The 20,644-nt window shown below is 46.1% G+C and overlaps 2 protein-coding genes across 2 annotated transcripts; one reads left to right on the forward strand and one right to left on the reverse strand.

Moving 5' to 3' along the window:
* Nucleotides 1-749: 749 nt before the first annotated feature.
* Nucleotides 750-13,714, reverse strand: si:ch211-71n6.4 (para-nitrobenzyl esterase). Its single transcript, XM_035628202.2, has 10 exons — nucleotides 13,559-13,714; nucleotides 10,990-11,260; nucleotides 10,497-10,920; nucleotides 8,469-8,576; nucleotides 7,589-7,773; nucleotides 6,370-6,572; nucleotides 6,224-6,282; nucleotides 5,261-5,428; nucleotides 4,573-4,803; nucleotides 750-2,089 (listed from the first exon to the last, which is right to left on the reverse strand). The coding sequence occupies exons 2-10, from the start codon at nucleotides 11,251-11,253 to the stop codon at nucleotides 1,953-1,955; spliced, it is 1,779 nt and encodes a 592-aa protein (XP_035484095.1). The 5' UTR covers nucleotides 11,254-11,260; nucleotides 13,559-13,714; the 3' UTR covers nucleotides 750-1,952.
* A 3,561-nt stretch (nucleotides 13,715-17,275) lies between these two features.
* LOC118302224 (rho-associated protein kinase 1-like) lies at nucleotides 17,276-20,203 on the forward strand. Its single transcript, XM_035628204.2, has one exon. It carries the CDS (start codon nucleotides 17,423-17,425, stop codon nucleotides 19,160-19,162), a length of 1,740 nt encoding a protein of 579 aa, XP_035484097.2. The 5' UTR covers nucleotides 17,276-17,422; the 3' UTR covers nucleotides 19,163-20,203.
* The last annotated feature ends 441 nt before the right edge of the window (nucleotides 20,204-20,644 follow it).

The raw sequence follows: 20,644 nt of genomic DNA on the forward strand, positions 1-20,644 counted from the left end.
TCTGTTGAGTCAGTTTGAGTCAGTTGAGTCAGTTGAGTCAGTTTGAGTCAGTTTGAGTCAGTTTGAGTCAGTTTGAGTCAGTTTGAGTCTGTAGTTGTTGTCGCTCTCTGGTCGTTTCCTAGTGTATTTTTCTCTTTGTGGCTTTTTGTTTGCATCTCTGTCAAGTTATTTTCGGTATTTTTATAGAACCCGTAGTAAAGAATTGAATCATAAACACGCAGAATGTAGGAGTATGAATGATGATCACCACCATTAACATGTGTTGTATGGACACTCTTCTTCTTCCTCCTCCTCCTCTTCTTCCTCTTCTTCTTCTTCCTCCTCCTCCTCTTCTTTTTCTTCTTCCTCCTCCTCCTCTTCTTCCTCTTCTTCTTCTTCCTCCTCCTCCTCCTCTTCTTCCTCCTCCTCCTCCTCTTCTTCCTCCTCCTCCTCCTCCTCTTCTTCCTCCTCCTCCTCTTCTTCTTCCTCCTCCTCCTCCTCCTCCTCTTCTTCTTCCTCCTCCTCCTCCTCCTCTTCTTCTTCTTCTTCCTCTTCTTCTTCTTCCTCCTCCTCCTCCTCTTCTTCTTCCTCCTCCTCCTCCTCCTCTTCTTCTTCTTCTTCCTCCGCCTCCTCCTCTTCATCTTCTTCTTCCTCTTCTTCTTCTTCCTCCTCCTCCTCCTCCTCTTCACTCTGTTATTCTGTTATTCCAGTCCTCATCATCAAACCTAAGTCCATCATTACCATTAAAAAAGGCAACATTAAATACAAAATAGTGAAAGTGGTGTGAGTTTATTGATCATATAAAGATGATAGAGTGATAAAGTGTGAGTGTGTCAACAAACAACGAAACACAACGCAAAGCTCAGGAGTGGTCAAGACAACAACCGGAGGGAAGAAAGTAAAGTTAATGTGTAAAAGTAAAACTTTGATTCATGTAACAGCTTCGACGTGGTTCAACTAACGGAAACAAACACGTGATGAAGTGGAGACAAAGTGTTGAAGCGTATGAATCAGTGCAAACAGCAGAACTTCACAAGTTCACAAAACGAACATGAGTTATTCACAGGTACACAATGAACAAAAGAATAAAATTAAAAATGATAATCTCACTCTTCCGTCTGCGTCCAATCACGTCCCTGAATTTAAAAAACTCACGTCCACTCGAGTAGAAAGTGAATCTGTGTCGTCGTGTGTTCGATTCCCTTCTGGTTCCTCAGGCTGTGATTCCCCACACGTCCACAGGGTGGCGCTGCACTGCTCATCGATCTTAATACACCTGGAGGATTTTGGCACCAAGTTGTAAAACTGATATAAGTTCCTATATTTACTGATTTGAAAAATAATATTTTTTACTTTATTAATTACTGATCCAATGTTTAAGTGGACAGAGCAGAAAAAATCATCCGAGTCAGTTCAGACTGCAGCTTTCAGACAAATCTCATGACTTCATCGGCAGACACTTCCTGGTGGGAGGAGTCTGGTCGTCAGGGAGACCGGCCTCACCTCAATTTTTTCTTTCTTTGAAATAATCTTTTTTTTATTTAAAACTCATGTTTTTCCTTCATTTGTTTATATATATATATATCATTTTTTAAAGCTACGAGCATGAAGTGATTTCATTCACTGTTCAGAGGTGGAGACTAACAGAGGGACGTTCTAAAACATGACAAGCAGCGATCAATAATCACCAAATTTCTCTCAGATATGCTTCGTCATAAACACTCACACCTGTGAAAAAATAAAACCTGAAATCCTTTATCCTACATTAAGCACATTGAGTCACGTTAACGTGAACGGCACCTTTTCTTTTTTACATTTTGAGCTGACGTCTTTTAGTTTGTTTTATTCCACAACAATAAAAGGTTCCGTCTCAGACTTCAAACCAACTAAATGTTCTATTTCCTGTTTGGCTCTGAAAGTGACCGGCTGCTGCAGGAGAGACGGAGACGCGTCGACGTGAGGTCACCTCAGGTTCACCAGGCGTAGGCCAACAGGCCGCTGTCCCTCCACAGCTCACAGCGAGCGGACGAGTAGTTGTGAGCCAGCGACAGGCTGCTGGACAGGAGAGCAGTGGCTGCTGGGAACTCGGGCCACGCCTCCTCCATCTGACCTGCAGGACGGAAGAACAGCTCATGTGATTCAAAGACGGCGCTCTCGGTTCCGTCAGCGAGAAGAACTTCAGACCCGTTCGCAGCTTTTTCCCACAAACAAAGTTTTTCCATCAGTTCAGCTGATTTCTGTGTCGTCGTCTTCGAAAAATGCTTTGCATAAAAACCAGCTAGGATGAGATTTACTTTGTTTCTATTGTATTTCATGAATTCAACAATCAAGATAAAGATTTTCCATGAAGATCCATGAATTATTCTCTGGGAATTTAAAAAAGAATAAATATATTTTTTTTAAATCCTGGATCCGACCCTTTGTCGTGATCTTTTAAGAATGAACAAACGGAACCAACGAACGGAACCAAGGGAGGAACAGAACAAACAAGCAAAGGGAACCAACAGAACCAATGAATGAAGCGAAGGGAACCAACAGAACCAATGAATGAAACGAAGGGCACCAACAGAACCAATGAATGAAGCGAAGGGAACCAACAGAACCAATGAATGAAACGAAGGGCACCAACAGAACCAATGAATGAAACGAAGGGCACCAACAGAACCAATGAATGAAACGAAGGGCACCAACAGAACCAATGAATGAAGCGAAGGGAACCAACAGAACCAATGAATGAAGCGAAGGGAACCAACAGAACCAATGAATGAAGCGAAGGGAACCAACAGAACCAATGAATGAAGCGAAGGGAACCAACAGAACCAATGAATGAAACAAAGGGAACCAACAGAACCAATGAATGAAACAAAGGGAACCAACAGAACCAATGAATGAAGCGAAGGGAACCAACAGAACCAATGAATGAAGTGAAGGGAACCAACAGAACCAATGAATGAAACGAAGGGAACCAACAGAACCAATGAATGAAGTGAAGGGAACCAACAGAACCAATGAATGAAACGAAGGGCACCAACAGAACCAATGAATGAAGCGAAGGGAACCAACAGAACCAATGAATGAAACGAAGGGAACCAACAGAACCAATGAATGAAGCGAAGGGAACCAACAGAACCAATGAATGAAACGAAGGGAACCAACAGAACCAATGAATGAAACAAAGGGAACCAACAGAACCAATGAATGAAGCGAAGGGAACCAACAGAACCAATGAATGAAATGAAGGGAACCAACAGAACCAATGAATGAAGCGAAGGGAACCAACAGAACCAATGAATGAAACTAAGGGAACCAACAGAACCAATGAATGAAGCGAAGGGAACCAACAGAACCAATGAATGAAGTGAAGGGAACCAACAGAACCAATGAATGAAACGAACGGAACCAACAGAACCAATGAATGAAGCGAAGGGAACCAACAGAACCAATGAATGAAGCGAAGGGAACCAACAGAACCAATGAATGAAGCGAAGGGAACCAACAGAACCAATGAATGAAACAAAGGGAACCAACAGAACCAATGAATGAAACAAAGGGAACCAACAGAACCAATGAATGAAGCGAAGGGAACCAACAGAACCAATGAATGAAGTGAAGGGAACCAACAGAACCAATGAATGAAACGAAGGGAACCAACAGAACCAATGAATGAAGTGAAGGGAACCAACAGAACCAATGAATGAAACGAAGGGCACCAACAGAACCAATGAATGAAGCGAAGGGAACCAACAGAACCAATGAATGAAACGAAGGGAACCAACAGAACCAATGAATGAAGCGAAGGGAACCAACAGAACCAATGAATGAAACGAAGGGAACCAACAGAACCAATGAATGAAACAAAGGGAACCAACAGAACCAATGAATGAAGCGAAGGGAACCAACAGAACCAATGAATGAAATGAAGGGAACCAACAGAACCAATGAATGAAGCGAAGGGAACCAACAGAACCAATGAATGAAACTAAGGGAACCAACAGAACCAATGAATGAAGCGAAGGGAACCAACAGAACCAATGAATGAAGTGAAGGGAACCAACAGAACCAATGAATGAAACGAACGGAACCAACAGAACCAATGAATGAAGCGAAGGGAACCAACAGAACCAATGAATGAAACGAAGGGCACCAACAGAACCAATGAATGAAGCGAAGGGAACCAACAGAACCAATGAATGAAACGAAGGGAACCAACAGAACCAATGAATGAAGCGAAGGGAACCAACAGAACCAATGAATGAAACGAAGGGAACCAACAGAACCAATGAATGAAGCGAAGGGAACCAACAGAACCAATGAATGAAACAAAGGGAACCAACAGAACCAGTGAATGAAACAAAGGGAACCAACAGAACCAATGAATGAAGCGAAGGGAACCAACAGAACCAATGAATGAAACGAAGGGAACCAACAGAACCAGTGAATGAAACAAAGGGAACCAACAGAACCAATGAATGAAGCGAAGGGAAGCTCATATTTATAGATGAAAAGTTTTGATTTCACTTGCTGCTCATCTGGTCTCAGAGGCAGAAGATGAGGATGAATAAAGAAATGAAATAAAAAGAAAGATGCCTTCACCTGTTCTGGCGAAGTTGACGAGGTTCCGCGTGACGAGACGCGTGAAGCTCCGGTCGTCCTCGGACAGACGCCTCCCCAGGACCGACTCCAGGCCTCCGAACAAGGCCACGGCGTCCAGGCGGTGGAAGGAGAAGCGGCTGGCGAACGGCATAAGACCCGCGGACGAGGCGTTGACCGGTCCGGACGGCGTGTGCGTCACCACGTAGCGATACACGGGGCTGTTCAGAGCGGCTTCAGGAACACGAGAGGTCAGGAGGTCAAGGTCACGACGAAGACACAGAGACAGAAAATCATGTCTGGTGTAAAATCACTTCCTTTGTGTGACTGAACCATATTTAACATCAAATAAAATAAACTTTTGTTTCGTTGAATAATAACTAACCAGGGATTTTTTAATTTGAAAAGTTGTTTTGAGGTGTTTTTGTTGTTTTCATGTGAAGTTTATTCCTCAGTGAGTTTACTGATCAGTCTCTTTTGGGGTTTGACACTAGGGGGCGAACTTTAACCACAAAAGGAAAATACACACACACACACACACACACACACACACACACACACACAATGGCTGTCACAAAGGAATCATTCAAGTAGCCTTGGAAACCAGAGAAAACTTGTCTCAGTCACAAACAGTTCAAAAAGTTATTTTGTATGAATGTTCGTTGAATCAACAGATGACAGTGAATTTCACCTGCAGCGCTCCGAGCCAACTGGTTCCTGGGACAGGTGACCCTGATGTCGGACACCATGGTGGTGAAGGACCTCTCCGGACAGCGGTCCGTGGTGGGACAGGGGGCGGAGCTCGGGTACAGTTCCAACGCGTCTTTAGCCAGATCGTCACTGAACGACTGAAGTTTCTCTGACGGGAGCAGAACGGACAAATGCAGTGAAACAGTGATTCTGTGACGCTGTGAAACATGTTGCAGTGAAACAGATTCGTAGACGCAGTGAAACAGTGAAACAGATAAAGTGAAACAGTGATTCTGTGATGCTGTGAAACGGTGATGCAGTGGAACAGATTCGTAGACGCAGTGAAACAGTGATGCTGTGAAACAATGATGCAGTGGAACAGATTCGGTGAAACTGTGAAACAGATGAAGTGAAACAGTGATTCTGTGATGCTGTGAAACGGTGATGCAGTGAAACAGATTCAGTGATGCAGTGATGCAGTGAAACCGATCCAGTGAAACAGTGATTCTGTGATGCTGTGAAACGGTGATGCAGTGAAACCGATTCAGTTACGCAGTGAAACTGTGATGCCGTGAAACAGTGATGCAGTGAACCAGATCCAGTGAAACAGCGATGCCGTGAAACAGTGACGCAGTGATATAAAAGGATAATCTCTCTTATATAAAATTGTGAAAATATAAATACAGAAACAATAACTAGTAGTCTGGATTTTTTAATAAAATTTAGATAAAAGTGTGATGTCGGGGGAAGATGGCCGCCATCTGAACGTATCGAATATAAACTTCTGTCATTTGACGGACAGCGGTTGTTGTGGGTGGTTATAGCTCCACCTACTGGACCTTCTCTGAACCTGCAGCTGTAAACATCACAACATGAACCAGAGCAGAACTGACGCTGAAACACTTGTGTTGTTACATTTCATGGTTCAGGACTCAGGCCTCGTTTCAGACGGAGCAGCTGTTACCTGTGACGAACCAGTGATAGTCGCCCCACGTCCACGCCGAGATGTTCGTGGCCGTCGGACTGCGGAGGAGACGGAGTCTGATCACCACTGAGTTCAAAGGAACAGCTGACGGACGGCGACGCACCCGACGCAGCGCGACCTCTCACCTGAAGTCGACCTCCTGCTCCGTGGTCCCGACCAGGAAGGGGACGTCGCTGTAGCCTCCCTTCTTCGCCCCCCACACCTCCAGAGGCGGAGCCTCCAGGACGAACCCGTCCACCACCGCCACCGAGCCAATGAAGCGCCCCCTGGTGGGGAGATCAGTCATCTCGTCCGCTGCCCAGGAGGGGAACTCCTGCCACGGGACAGCCTGGGGGGGAGGGAGGGGGGATTGAGTAGTTGGACTTTACTTGGTTTACGGTAAAATGTGTTTTATTATTATTACATTCAATTATCAATACTGACACATTGATGTGTATATAAATAATATGTACGTGTACGTGTATGTATGTGTATACACATATATATTAGGTTTAGTTTGGTCCTTTTTTAAAGACATGTGTTTAGTAGAGGAAATTTCATACTAATATTTCATACTAATTTCTACATATCAAGGATTACATAACACTCAATTCTGAAAAGATCCCTCAAATTTACAATCAAATTTCATGTAACAAAAAAACTCATGTCAGACATGTTGGATTGCAGCTCTTGTTAAAATTACTCTTTTTTTTCTATTAATCTTAGGAAACTCTTTTTAATAAAAATAAAAAAGTGTCCAGAGTGAAGTTTCCTTTTAAAACCATTGTCACTTTGCTGTAAAGATGTACGTTTCTCAACTTTCACGAAATAACGTGAAACATTTCACGTAATTTCTTAAAACTTAATAAAATGATACTGATCATTTTTATTTTTCTGCCTTGGCAGCAATTCACGTTAATGTGAAAAGTTTGACGTTAAAAAAATAAAGTTTCCAAAAAAAAGTGAAACTTTATTTTAAAACGTGAAACTTTATTTTAAAACGTGAAACTTTTTAAAGTTTCTCGTTTTAAAAATAAAGTTTTACATTATGTCGTGAAAACTCATCATAACATGAAACGTCATGTTTGAAACTGAGTGCGGACGGAGAACAGAGTCATTAATTGAGGATATGTCCGTTTATATGATTTGGTAAAGTTCTACTTCAGACTTCTACTTTAACGTGAAACCTTCACATTATGAAATGACACTGATCCGTTTTTATTATTCTACTATGGCAGCAATGCTCTTCCGTAATAGATGAGCTATAAATCAGACGTCTTATGACATCTTTAAATATTAACAAGGAATATATTTTAACCATGGTTTGAATGCGGAGCTGCTGTGACAGAACCTTGTGTTTCCCACCTGCAGCACCTGTCGGACCGACAGGCGTCGGAGGCAGCTCACGTCTCTGCAGCTCGTCTTCCTCACGAACGCCAGGTTGTCGGACTCGGCCCGTTTCAGCGTCACGTTGCGGACGAACATGCCGCTCATGTCGGCCGCGGCGTGGAACAGACCCTTCGCCAGCGGCGACGTCATCAGGGCTGCAACTAACAAATATTCACATGTATCTATGGATCTGCAGGTTCGATTTATTGATTCATTTCTTGGTTGGTCTCTGAATTTACATTAACTGAGACCAAGAGTGAATTATTAAGGTTTGAACCTGGAACCATCGAATGTAACGATCATCAAAAATTCTCAATTATACTTATATACCAATTAATTCGACAGTGTTGAAGATCAAGTTTCTGCTTTGCAGAACATTTCAGGCCGATAACGACTAAAAAACTATTTAAAAAATACTTTTTATAACTTTTAGATAAAAAATATCTAAAAGTTAAAAAAGGTGTAAAAGTGTATAAACTTAACTTAAATCATGAAATCTATAAATTGCAGATTTATTGGTTGAAGTCAAACAATTTCTTTTATTCTATAATCTCTCTTAAGTTTATTCCAATAATTTATTTAACGTAAAGACATTTGACACTGTCTTTTTATTTCCTTTTTTACTAAAATTAATCTTTGATTCTTCATCTTTTATTTTTTTAAATAAGGCCTCATAATTAAATCCATGTCGTCTATTGGTTTCGGTCCAACTAGCTTCAAAACTGGAAGTTAACTTTGCTGCTCGTGTTCACAGCAACACTTTCTGCCTCTAGTGGCGACACAGAGGAAGTTCGATCTCTGAGCAGGTTTGTCACATTCATCATGTCATTTATGTTTTTGTTTTTTTTCTTCATACCTGAGCTCTGTCCAAATATAGTGACTTTCCCAGGATCTCCTCCGAACACGTGGATGTTCCTCTGGACCCACTTCAGAGCCGCGATCTGGTCCATGAGGCCGTAGTTCCCTGCAGGTGACGAGGAAGAGGAGGAGGAGGAGGAGGAGGAGGAAGAGGAGGACGAGGAGGAGGAGGAGGAGGAGGAGGAAGAGGAGGACGAGGAGGAGGAGGACGAGGAGGAGGACGAGGAAGAGGAGGACGAGGAGGATGAGATAGAGGAGGATGAGATAGAGGAGGATGAGGAGGAGGACGAGGAGGAGGATGAGGAAGAGGAGGAGGAGGAGGAAGACGAGGAGGAGGAAGAGGAAGAGGAGGACGAGGATGAGGAGGAGGAGGAGGACGAGGAGGAGGAGGAGGAGGAGGAAGAGGAGGACGAAGAGGAGGAGGACGAGGAGGAGGAAGAGGAAGAGGAGGACGAGGATGAGGAGGAGGAGGAGGACGAGGAGGAGGAGGAAGAGGAGGACGAAGAGGAGGAGGACGAGGAGGAGGAAGAGGAGGACGAGGAGGAGGAGGACGAGGAGGAGGAGGAAGAGGAGGAGGAGGAGGAGGAGGAAGAGGAGGACGAAGAGGAGGAGGACGAGGAGGTGGAAGAGGAGGACGAAGAGGAGGAGGACGAGGAGGAGGAAGAGGAGGACGAGGAGGAGGAGGACGAGGAGGAAGAGGAGGGTTCAGTTAGTAACCAGCTCTGATGTGGCCTTGTTTCCTGCCGCGTCCCATTTTTTCCTCCATCGAGACAAAACCGTCTCGCTAGGAACTAAATTTAACTGTTAGTCGAGCGGAGGGGGGGAGGCGAGGAAGTGGGCCACGGAAATTAGGATTGTTCAAAATTAGAAGAAGTGTGAGTGCGGGAGCAAGCGGCTCCTGCCGTCACGCCATCGCGTCACGTGAGGCCTCGTGTAGCGGGGTCGCTTCACATCAAGGTCACGGCTCATTTGGATTATGTAACAGGAAGAGGAGAAGACAATGACTCAGAACACGCAGCCACACACTTTCACTCACATTGACGCTCAGTGAGTATTCACATCTCAGTGGATTCCGTCTGACCAGGAGCACAATGAATAAACACCATCAATATTTCAGCAAAATGAACTATTATCACTTCTCTCAAACAAAGCAGCTGCTTCTGCAGCAACAACCATCTTCTTCCCAATCTGCGTTTTAGACTGAGTGAGTCGATTCAAACTCTAGTTTTATTCATGGACGAATAACTTCAGTTAATCTGTCGTGTACCAACGCTGCAGAGACGAACAATCACAAACTGAACGCGAGCGTCAAGCTGCGAGCGCCACTCCTCCAAACCAGCAGGGGGCGCTGTCTCAACTGACTGTCATAGTGAACCGTTATCATACAAGAAATTGGCTGATATGGAAGTCTTGAATAAAGTCCTGTGGTAATAAAGTTCAGTAGAAGTGTTATCAAGAAATGAATATAATATGTCACCTGACATTCAGGATGAATTATAATTACTCACACGAGTTTGACCGCCAGATCATTTATATTCAATCGAGTAAGCGCGGTTACACACAACCCGAGAATATCCGGCCATCCGTCATCGGACTTGGACGTCGGGGATGTCAGCGATAATTGGCTTTTCGCGACATCGCGTCATAAGCATATTTTGCTTGAATTCAAATATTTTAACTCGAGTGAGTGACGCGTAATTCGCTTCCACTCGCTTCTTTATATTTGACATTTGTCAAACATAATGTCATCACGAGAACAAGCTTTGCGTCACGTATAGTGAGAAGTGAACGCACCGTCAGACAATCACTTAACTCTTCAGTGGGTTTTGATTGGTGGGTCTGCAAAGCTAACGATGCTCCCTGCAGCCTCAGCGGCTAATTAGCAGGTGTTAGCATGCTAACGAAATAGAGTGCGATGGTGAATATGACAAACATTACACGTGCTGCATGCTAACATTGAGCTAATGTAGTGTGTGTGTGTGTGTGTGTGTGTGTGTGTGTGTGTGTGTGTGTGTGTGTGATGGACCTGAGGTGTTTGTCGGAGAACCTTCCCTCAGCATCTCCAGAGCCAGGAAGCCGAATGCGTTGAGTCTGTAGTTGAAGCTGACGTAGACGACGCCCGTGTCGGCGGCGAGCTTCTCCGTGGGCGAGTAGCCCGGCTCGCCTCCGCTGAGCGTGAGCAGGCGCCCCCCGTGGATCCAGACCACCACGGGCAGCGCGGCGCCGGGCCGCAGCGTGGGCGTCCACGCGTTGACGAAGAGGCAGTCCTCCTGGCCCAGGACCCTCCCCGCGCTCGAGGCCGGACGCACCTGGGGACACATGCTGCGGAAGCGGCCGGCGTCGGTCACGCCGCTCCAGCGCGGCGGCGGCGGCGCCGGAGGAGCCCAGCGCAGGTCGCCGAGGGGCGGCGCGGCGTAGGGCATGCCCTTGAAGGAGTAGGCCCCATTTTTCTGAAAAGGAAGTCAGATTTCAGAACCGTGAAGCACTTTGGATGGTCGATGAGACGAATAAGAACTCACGCGTCGTCCTCTGAACGTCCCACAGTCCGTGGACACCTGGGCGACACCCGGCGGCAGCGTCTGGGCCACGTAGCCCAGGTAGGTGGCGAGCGCGAGCAGGCCGAGCACGCCGAGGCAGATGAGGACGATGCAGCGGCGCGAGAGAACCAGGAAGGGGCTGATGTAGTGTCTGTGACGGACGTACTGCACCTCCTCCTCCGCCTCCTCCTGGACCAGGTAGCGGTACTCCGTCCTCTCCGGGACCTCAAATGCGTCTTCGTTCATCTCCGATCTGCGGCAAAAAAAAAATGACACAAAGACACGTTCTTGAACTTCAGGTTTAACTTCTGGTTTATCTTCTGGTTTAACTTCTGGTTTATCTTCTGGTTTATCTTCTGGTTTAACTTCTGGTTTATCTTCTGGTTTAACTTCTGGTTTATCTTCTGGTTTAACTTCAGGTTTAACTTCTGGTTTATCTTCTGGTTTATCTTGTGGTTTAACTTCTGGTTTAACTTCAGGTTTAACTTCTGGTTTATCTTCTGGTTTATCTTCTGGTTTATCTTCTGGTTTATCTTCAGGTTTAACTTCTGGTTTAACTTCTGGTTTAACTTCTGGTTTAACTTCGGGTTTAACTTCTGGTTTATCTTCTGGTTTAACTTCTGGTTTAACTTCTGGTTTATCTTCTGGTTTAACTTCTGGTTTATCTTCTGGTTTATCTTCTGGTTTATCTTCTGGTTTATCTTCTGGTTTATCTTCTGGTTTAACTTCTGGTTTATCTTCTGGTTTATCTTCTGGTTTATCTTCTGGTTTATCTTCTGGTTTAACTTCTGGTTTAACTTCTTGTTTAACTTCTGGTTTAACTTCTGGTTTAACTTCGGGTTTAACTTCTGGTTTAACTTCTGGTTTAACTTCTGGTTTATCTTCTGGTTTAGCTTCTGGTTTAACTTCTGGTTTAACTTCTGGTTTAACTTCTGGTTTATCTTCTGGTTTAACTTCTGGTTTAACTTCTGGTTTAACTTCTGGTTTATCTTCTGGTTTAACTTCTGGTTTAACTTCTGGTTTAACTTCTGGTTTAACTTCTGGTTTATCTTCTGGTTTTCCGTCCTACGAAGCTGGTTCTCTAATCGCCATGGTAACTTTAAAAAATGTAATTTTAATTATATATTTTTTTTAACTTACATGTATTTTTTTATAACTCCAGTGTTTTCAATTACTTATTCATCTACTGGTTTATTTTATTCCTTTATATATATATATATATATTTATATTTATATATATATATATAGGTCTTGTAGTCTTGAGTTGTATATGTGAGTGCTGTATTATGTACACCAATTGTGATCCCCATAAAAACTTTAATAATAAAAAACAATATCCAGAAGATACAGTTGTTGTTGTCGAGGGGCAGAAGAAGAGGAAGAGGAAATTTAAAAAAAGAGAAGCGAGTGAAACAATGACCGGACGTGACAGAGAAGAAGAAGAGTTCCGTCTGCAGCAGAGGAACGAGTGACTTTATTAAACAGACGGTGAATGTATAATATATCAGTCATAAAGTCCAGTGAACTTGTTATTAACTATGAAATGAACCTTGAGTTGAGACAACTTTCTGCTTTAGACATGAAAGATGGTTTTAAATCATAAAGCTGATATTTACTGATATTTAATTATGTTTACTGTTGTTGACTGTTGTTGACTGTTTATAAACTCTGGTCAGTGTTGTTGTCTGCTCTCCTCTTCCTCTTCTCTTCCTCTCTCTCCTCTCCTCGTCTTCCTCTCTCTTCCTCTTCTCTTCCTCTCCTCGTCTCTCCTCTTCCTCTCTCTCCTCTTCCTCTCCTCTTCCTCTCCTCGTCTTCCTCTCCTCGTCTCTCCTCTTCCTCTCCCTCCTCTCCTCTCCTCGTCTCTTCCTCTTCCTCTCCTCGTCTCTCCTCTTCCTCTCTCTCCTCTCCTCGTCTCTTCCTCTCCTCGTCTTCCTCTCTCTTCCTCTTCTCTCTCTCTCCTCTCCTCTTCCTCTTCTCTTCCTCTCTCTCCTCTCCTCGTCTTCCTCTCTCTTCCTCTTCCTCTCCTCGTCTCCTCTCCTCTTCCTCTTCTCTTCCTCTCTCTCCTCTCCTCGTCTTCCTCTCTCTTCCTCTTCTCTTCCTCTCCTCGTCTCCTCTCCTCTTCCTCTTCTCTTCCTCTTCTCTTCCTCTTCCTCTCCTCGTCTTCCTCCTCTTCCTCTTCTCTTCCTCTCCTCGTCTCCTCTCCTCTTCCTCTCCTCGTCTTCCTCTCTCTTCCTCTTCTCTTCCTCTTCCTCTCCTCGTCTTCCTCCTCTTCCTCTTCTCTTCCTCTCTCTCCTCGTCTTCCTCCTCTTCCTCTCCTCGTCTTCCTCTCTCTTCCTCTTCCTCTCCTCGTCTTCCTCTCTCTTCCTCTTCTCTTCCTCTTCCTCTCCTCGTCTTCCTCCTCTTCCTCTTCTCTTCCTCTCTCTCCTCGTCTTCCTCCTCTTCCTCTCCTCGTCTTCCTCTCTCTTCCTCTTCCTCTCCTCGTCTTCCTCTCTCTTCCTCTCGTCAGTCTGTCAGATCAGATGATGGATCAGTTCGGACCCTCGTTACTCACCATATCCCGTCGACATCACATCAACAGCCGCAGGAGAAACTCCTCAGATCCGAAAACAAGAGTTGACGCACTTTGGCTTGTGCCGAGCGCGGAGCGCGCATGCGCGCCTCCTCCCTCTCTTCCCCCTCCTCCTCCTCCCCCTCTTCCTCCTCCTCCCCCTCCTCCTCTTCCTCTTCCTGAGTGTCTGTCACCTTAAAGCGACAGTGTGCAGAGCTGGACACTGGAAGAAGAAGAAACAGAACTTTGTTCAAACTGTGGTCTGAGGTCGAATTGTCAAAATGTCTTAGGAAGTTTCCTAAACCTTGAAGTGAACCTGAAGTGTTTCCTCAGCACCATGATGATGTTCAGATTCTCTAAGTGCTCAGGAAAGGAGCTTCAATGTTTCCTTTCCTGTCTCCTTCATCAGAGACACACTGGAGCTTCCTCTGAGAGAGGAAGGAGAGACAGACCCACAATGCATTGTGGGTCTGTCTCTCCTTCCTCTGTGAGAGGAAGGAGAGACAGACCCACAATGCATTGTGGCAGCGATATTTAACGTGACGCGTCATGAACGAACGTAAACGATTCAATCTGAAGAAGGAGAAGAAGAAGAAGAGTATGAATATGACCCAGATGTCAGTTACTGTTACATATGAATCATAAAACACTGGAACATGCTGATGGAGCCGCTGAGGTTCTTGGAGTTCATCTTCTAAATGTGTCGTTTCACCACGACATCAACAACATCCACCGTCACATGACCACGTGGTTCAGTGTCAGAGGAGTCAGATTCTCTTCTCATACGTCCTGTGAATCCTCCCTTAACCTTTGACCTCGTGACGTTCACCTACACCTGTGACCTGCATCCCATTGGACGGTGCCAGCTGTCAATCACACTGCATCCACGCTCCCCATAACATGTGGTGCTGTTGACATGAGCTTTTCAAAAGTGAAAAAATTTGAGTTTATTTTTCTCTGGTTGAACAAAAAACATATTAGAATCATAAACTTAAACATGGAGTTCACGTTCTGCAATAATCTAATCATCACCTGTTGACTCCGCCCCTCCCCCCGAGCTTCGATCTCAGTCGGTTAACAATGTTTCTCCAGTTGAAGCATTTATTTCTCGTGGATCAGCTGTTTTTCCCGCAGCTTCATGTGGTTTCAAGTCTCATTCCGCCGCAGTGGACAAAAAAGAAAAAGCTTCACCGGCCTCGTCGCTCAATTGATCCGCTGCCGCCGAGTCCGTTGTTTAAACCAGCGGTCGGTGAAGAGCTTCACATAACGAGCACAGGGACCCAGGAAGTGGCTCGGCCGCCATGCGACGCCACAGAAACCACAATCAGTCGAATCCATACCGAGGACGAACCGCCGGGTCGCGCTTCAATGTTTTCACTAATTGTTCGATCGAAGGGAATCGACGCAGCGAACTGGAACTCGTCCCGGGCGTCGGCCATCGACCATCGATCTGCAGAAAGAGATGTCTGTAAATGTTTCACCCGCAAAGGGAAGAATTCATTCCTTCACTGTGAGTTTTACTGCGGGAATGGTACCGTACAGGCGAGAAGTACAGTAGTAATAATGGTGCAGGACCTGATATGTACTTCTGTTGTCTGAGTCCGTAAAGGTTCATAGATTTAAAACCAGGAGATAATTACAGGTTCTTTCCGTCACGTTTAGCTTCGTTAGCTCTTCACAAGGTTCTAGTCAACGTAGATTTAGTTTTCGAACTTTCTGATGACTCCATAATAAAATGTTATTTCAGAATTATAAGTATTTCTTTGTCTTTTTAAAAATGAACAATCTTCAAGAATCTCCTCAGTCCAGTTGCTCCTGATTCAACGGCCTCTGGAAAACTATACGACGTGGACTAAATGAGAACATATATCAAATATATATATATATAGATATATATGTATTTATCAAATTGCTCCCATTCCTCTTCCAACCATCAGTTCAGCAGCAGAAACCTTCTCTCCTCCTCGGCGATGGAACAGGATTACAGGAGGAGGGAGAAGTAAAAAACAAGATTTCACCCAGCTGGAAAATATTAACACGGTTTCAGAATCTCGTTTTCTCTGCGGCGAGAAAACATCCATCCAGAGCGCAGACGGAATATCAGAGTGTGTGTGTGTGTGTGTGTGTGTGTGTGTGTGTGTGTGTGTGTGTGTGTGTGTGGCGGCTGATTGCAGAGCAAGAGCTCCACATAAATGCAGCAGTCAAATCCCTTTTTTTCCCTTTTCATCTGGATTTTATGGAAAAAAGAATTTAAAAAATACAACCAAGGAAACGTCTTGTAATTTCTAGAGAAGTTCTTCTGAAGCTTCGATGAATCATTTCTATCGTTCTGTACTTTTACATGTGTCAGTTCAAGGAGTTTTTTTCTTTTTCATTTTGAGTGTGTGACTTTGACTCGTCACTGTTTCACTTCAGTAGAAGATGTGAACACTTCTCCTCCGTGACTGAATCCGCTCTCCGGACTTTTCCCTCCTCGTGTGTCGAGCGCAGCGTCAGATTTGTCCCGAGTCAAACGCGTCCACGCCGGCGGGAACGTTTGGGAGGCGTCTGGGGAGCAGCAGGAGACGAGGGCAGGAACCTCCAGTCGTCGTCTATCAGCTGATGTCATTGGTTCTATATCTGGTCAGAGGGAGCTCAGAGCGTTTCATCCAGAGACAGAAACCTAATCACAGAGAACTTTCACATCTCTGATGCAAACGCCGGAAATCTCTCCACAACCAAAGGGACCGACTGCAACACGTCGCGGTGCAGCAGACGGTCGACTGAAGGTAGAAACCACCGCGGCGGCGGATTCATTATTGAGGAACACAAGCAGCGTCAGACGGACGTGGGTCGGTCGGGACGACGATCACTCAGTGATCTGCCACCAGACACACTGTTGTCTAGAAATGGAAAGTATTTGCACAGTCGCTCTCAATAATTAATGTTTTTACAATTTTCTTTGACGAGAGCTCCAGTTGGAACGCCAGCCGGTCCCCGGCGAGGTCGTCTGGACCACACGGCGTCCGGATCTTCACAGACGTGAAACACGATCTGCACAACATGTGGTCGTCCCAACAGCTGATCTGACGACGCCTCACATTGCTCACGAGAAGTTTTAACTCCAGATGTCGGAGCAGAGACAAAGTCACGTATCAGAGACGTAGAGGTGTTTTTACAAAACAACCATAAGAAGAATTTCCCCTCGACCCTGAACGTCCGAGCTGAGCTCTGAGGAACGAGTCTCTCAGAGAATTATTACAGTGAGCGGGATCATAAAGTCTCTTTTATCTTCATGGTCAAGACGCTTCTTCTCTGCAGACAGACGATCCGGCGGAAGGCGCTTAAACTACAAAAGTGCATCTTCCGCCGCTCAGCGGGGCTGAAGTGTGTCGGCTGGAGGCCGACGACACTCCACACTTCACTCTACTTGAAGAAAAGCCCCCGGACGGGCTGGAGGCACTGCCACTCCTCGGTGTTGGACTGGTGGTTAGTGCGTCGGTCTCCCGCACAGGAGGTCGGGGGTTCACGGTCGGGCCACAGCAGTGACATCACAACAACCAAAATCACTTACTGCCCCTTTAATGCAAGTAGCATCAAGGGCCTCTGACTGGGAGGGAACCCACTAATCTACTGTGTGTGTGTGTGTGTGTGTGTGTGTGTGTGTGTGTGTGTGTGTGTGTGTGTGTGTGTGTGTGTGTGTGTGTGTGTGTGCGTGTGAGCAGATCAAAGAGCAGCATTCCCACCGATGACGTCACACAAGCAGAACATCAATCTGACTTCCAAGGGCTTTCAGATCAAAGGAGGGACGACGTGAGGCTCGCGTCTCCTCCCGTTACAACGGAGATTCACCGGGAACAGGGAGAACATCAGGTCCAGAACACGTCCATGTCCGGGCTGAGCAAACACGAGAAGGAACTCCCACAGCCGTCACCGGAAGCGTACGAGAAGTGGCGGTTGAACAAATTAAAGAAAAAGTACAATGAGTACAGCAAGTGGTGGGAACAGAGAGATCTGGCCAAATGCAGCCGCATCGAGAATCTGGAGGCGAAAGTTGCGAGTCTGCAGAAGGAGGTGAGGGACGGACAAGGACGGGAGGGACGACTCATCTGGGCCTTTCAGCAAAGCCAAACTCAGAACGAACACGTGAAAAAGAGCAAATCCGACTCGAATCTCGCCTTTACCAACAAGGTCAAAGGTCTCGCAAAACAAGTCACCGACACCAAACAAGAGCTGACTGACGCCCATGACCATTACCAGGTGGCTCTGTCAGAGGTGGAAAAGGAGAAAGACTTGGAGGTCGTTTGCCTCCAACGAGACATGGGCGCGTGCAGGAGGATGGCCTGGCAAACACAGGAGGAAATCACAGCCATGAGAAAAGAGGCAGAGCGACACGAGCGACAGGCGCTGAACCTGAAGAGGAAGCTCTGCGAGATGGAGGAGGAGAAGGCCAGGGTCATCGACAACTTCGTGGAGACGCTGGGGGAAAAGGACGAAGTCCTGGAACACGAGAGGGACCTGAGGAAGGCCGCCGGGCTGAAGAGCGACATCAGCATCCAAACCCTGAAGCAGAAAATAGCCCAACAGGCTCAGGTGATGAAAAGTTTACAAGAGGAGAATCAGACGGTGTGCGACCTCCAGAGGACCGTCTCCGAGAACCGCATCGCTCTGAAAAACAACGCTCAGCAGATGGCGCTCATGACCCAGAAGATGGAGACGATGCACGACGAGCTGCGCAACGACAGTGAAACGGCGGCTCTTCTGCACGCGATGGTGGACGAGCTGAGGAAGAAGAACAAGCACCTAGAGGAGGAGCGGCAACAGGAGAGACAAAGAACGGCGGTCACCATCAAGGAAACACTCAGCGCGTTCAGTGAGGCCAAGCTGAAAAACATGGACCTGACGGACACCGTCCAGAAGCTGACGGTCACGAGGACGGACAACGAGCTGGAGCTCGGCCGCTTGAGGGACAAGATCAAACTGCTGGAGGAAATCTTAATGCGCGTGGACATGGACCTCGAGTCGTGCATGCTCGACGTGGACGTGCCCTCCAAATTAAAAGCCAGAGTGCTCAAAATGAAGTCAGAGTACCCGGAGAGCTACGACAAACTGAGGGTGGACGAGGAGACGCAGGAGTCGTACCAACACATGATCGACATGCTGCAAAAGAAGGTGGACAATTGTGAGACGATCATCGCGAATAACTGCCGGGGGAATTCACGTCTGCAGGACAAGCTGCAGAAAGCGCAGAAGCACGTGGGCACGCTGAGGGGGCACTTTGTGGAGATATTCAACGAGAAGACGCTGGAGACGGACAATCTGAAGAAACAGCTTCACGCCAAAAGAATGCCAAAGGCGTCGCCAAGGTCTAAAGTCCGGGCTCCCGCCAAGGTCGACGCACAGACGTCGGCTTCCCTCTGTCCGGAGGACCGGCAGCCGCCCGGCGCCATCGACGAGAAAGAGGACGAGGACGAGAAAGACAAAGACGAAGACGAAGACAAAGACAAAGACAAAGACAAAGAAGTGCCAACATCATCTCAGGCGCCGGCTCCGAGTGAGGACGAGCCGAGTGAACTTCTACAGCCGACCGGTCCCAACGATGGCGACACGCCACCTGTTGATGAGTAAAACTCCAGGGTGGTTTCTTCCTCGCACCTCCTCCGCCACCAGAAGACTCTTATGACATCACAGCCGTGTTCTACGATGATATTATTCACATCATCATCATCATCTCTGTCTAGACGGCTTCTCCCCCCGCTGATCTGCCTGAGTTATTCAACTCGTCTCTTCGATCTCATTCCATCAAGGATGTATTTCCTCTGATCAACAGTTCCATATTAGATCAGTTCGATTCATCTCGTACCAAAGGCCTTTGAGGTGGAAGTCGACTTTAAACCCAGATGTCTCAACTAACTATAGACCCATATCAAACCTCTAATATATATTATATATATATATATATATATATATATATATAAAATCCTTGAACAAATCTGTTAAGCAGTCAGGTGACTTTTTACACAGGAATAGTTTGCTAGAAGACTTTAGGGTTTATTGTTATAATAACAATAAGTGCATTCAACCACGAAGATAATGTCCCAAAAAGTGCAAGAATCAAGAAATATAAACATTTATCAAACAGGCTGAAGCAGCTTCAAGTGCTCCACTCCTCTGGATCGGTTTCTATTCTCGTCCTGTTGGATTTGACACCACTGACTACAACATTCTGTTACAGAGACTCAGACACATTATTAGCATTAAAGGAACATGACTTGAATGGTTCCAGTCTTACTTATCATGTAGATTTCAGTTTGTTAACGTTAACAACAAATCTTCCACTCATACAAAAGTCAATCGTGGAGTTCCACAAGGTTCCGTGCTGGGACCGATACTTTTCACTTTATATATGCTTCCCTCGAGCAAAATATATATAATTTAATACATATATTATTATTATCATTATGATCATGAACAACGTCATTTAATCTACAGTATGTCAGTATCATTATAATTATCATGGAAAGAATCCATCTGTTCCTGGTCTCTTCTCTTTGCTCTGTCTTCTCTCTCTTCATTCCTCTCCCCATCTCTCCACCCACCTCTCCTCCCCCTCTCTCTCCCCCTCTCTCCACCTCTCCTCTCCATCTCTCTCCACCTCTCCTCTCCATCTCTCCCCCTCTCTCCACCTCTCCTCTCCTCTCCCCCTCTCTCCACCTCTCCTCTCCATCTCTCCATCTCTCTCCACCTCTCCTCTCCTCTCCTCTCCATCTCTCTCCACCTCTCCTCTCCATCTCTCCCCCTCTCTCCACCTCTCCTCTCCTCTCCCCCTCTCTCCACCTCTCCTCTCCATCTCTCCATCTCTCTCCACCTCTCCTCTCCTCTCCCCATGTCTCTCCACCTCTCCTCCCCATCTCTCTCCACCCACCTCTCCTCTCCTCTCCCCCTCTCTCCACCTCTCCTCTCCATCTCTCCATCTCTCTCCACCTCTCCTCTCCATCTCTCCATCTCTCTCCACCTCTCCTCTCCTCTCCCCCTCTCTCCTCTCCATCTCTCTCCACCTCTCCTCCCCATCTCTCTCCACCTCTCCTCTCCATCTCTCTCCACCTCTCC

The sequence above is a fragment of the Scophthalmus maximus genome, chromosome 4, assembly GCF_022379125.1.
Source record: "Scophthalmus maximus strain ysfricsl-2021 chromosome 4, ASM2237912v1, whole genome shotgun sequence".
Lineage (NCBI taxonomy): Eukaryota > Metazoa > Chordata > Actinopteri > Pleuronectiformes > Scophthalmidae > Scophthalmus > Scophthalmus maximus.

What these genes read in the sequence shown, in the direction of transcription:
- si:ch211-71n6.4 (XM_035628202.2), bottom strand. Translation starts at nt 11,253, where the DNA reads ATGAACGAAGACGCATTTGAGGTCCCGGAGAGGACGGAGTACCGCTAC. An exon ending in GGACGTTCAGAGGACGACGC is followed by an intron (nt 10,921 to 10,989) that starts GTGAGTTCTTAT and finishes CTTCCTTTTCAG; the next exon opens with AAAAATGGGGCCTACTCCTT. An exon ending in TATATTTGGACAGAGCTCAG is followed by an intron (nt 7,774 to 8,468) that starts GTATGAAGAAAA and finishes AATATTTGTTAG; the next exon opens with TTGCAGCCCTGATGACGTCG.
- LOC118302224 (XM_035628204.2), top strand. Translation starts at nt 17,423, where the DNA reads ATGTCCGGGCTGAGCAAACACGAGAAGGAACTCCCACAGCCGTCACCG.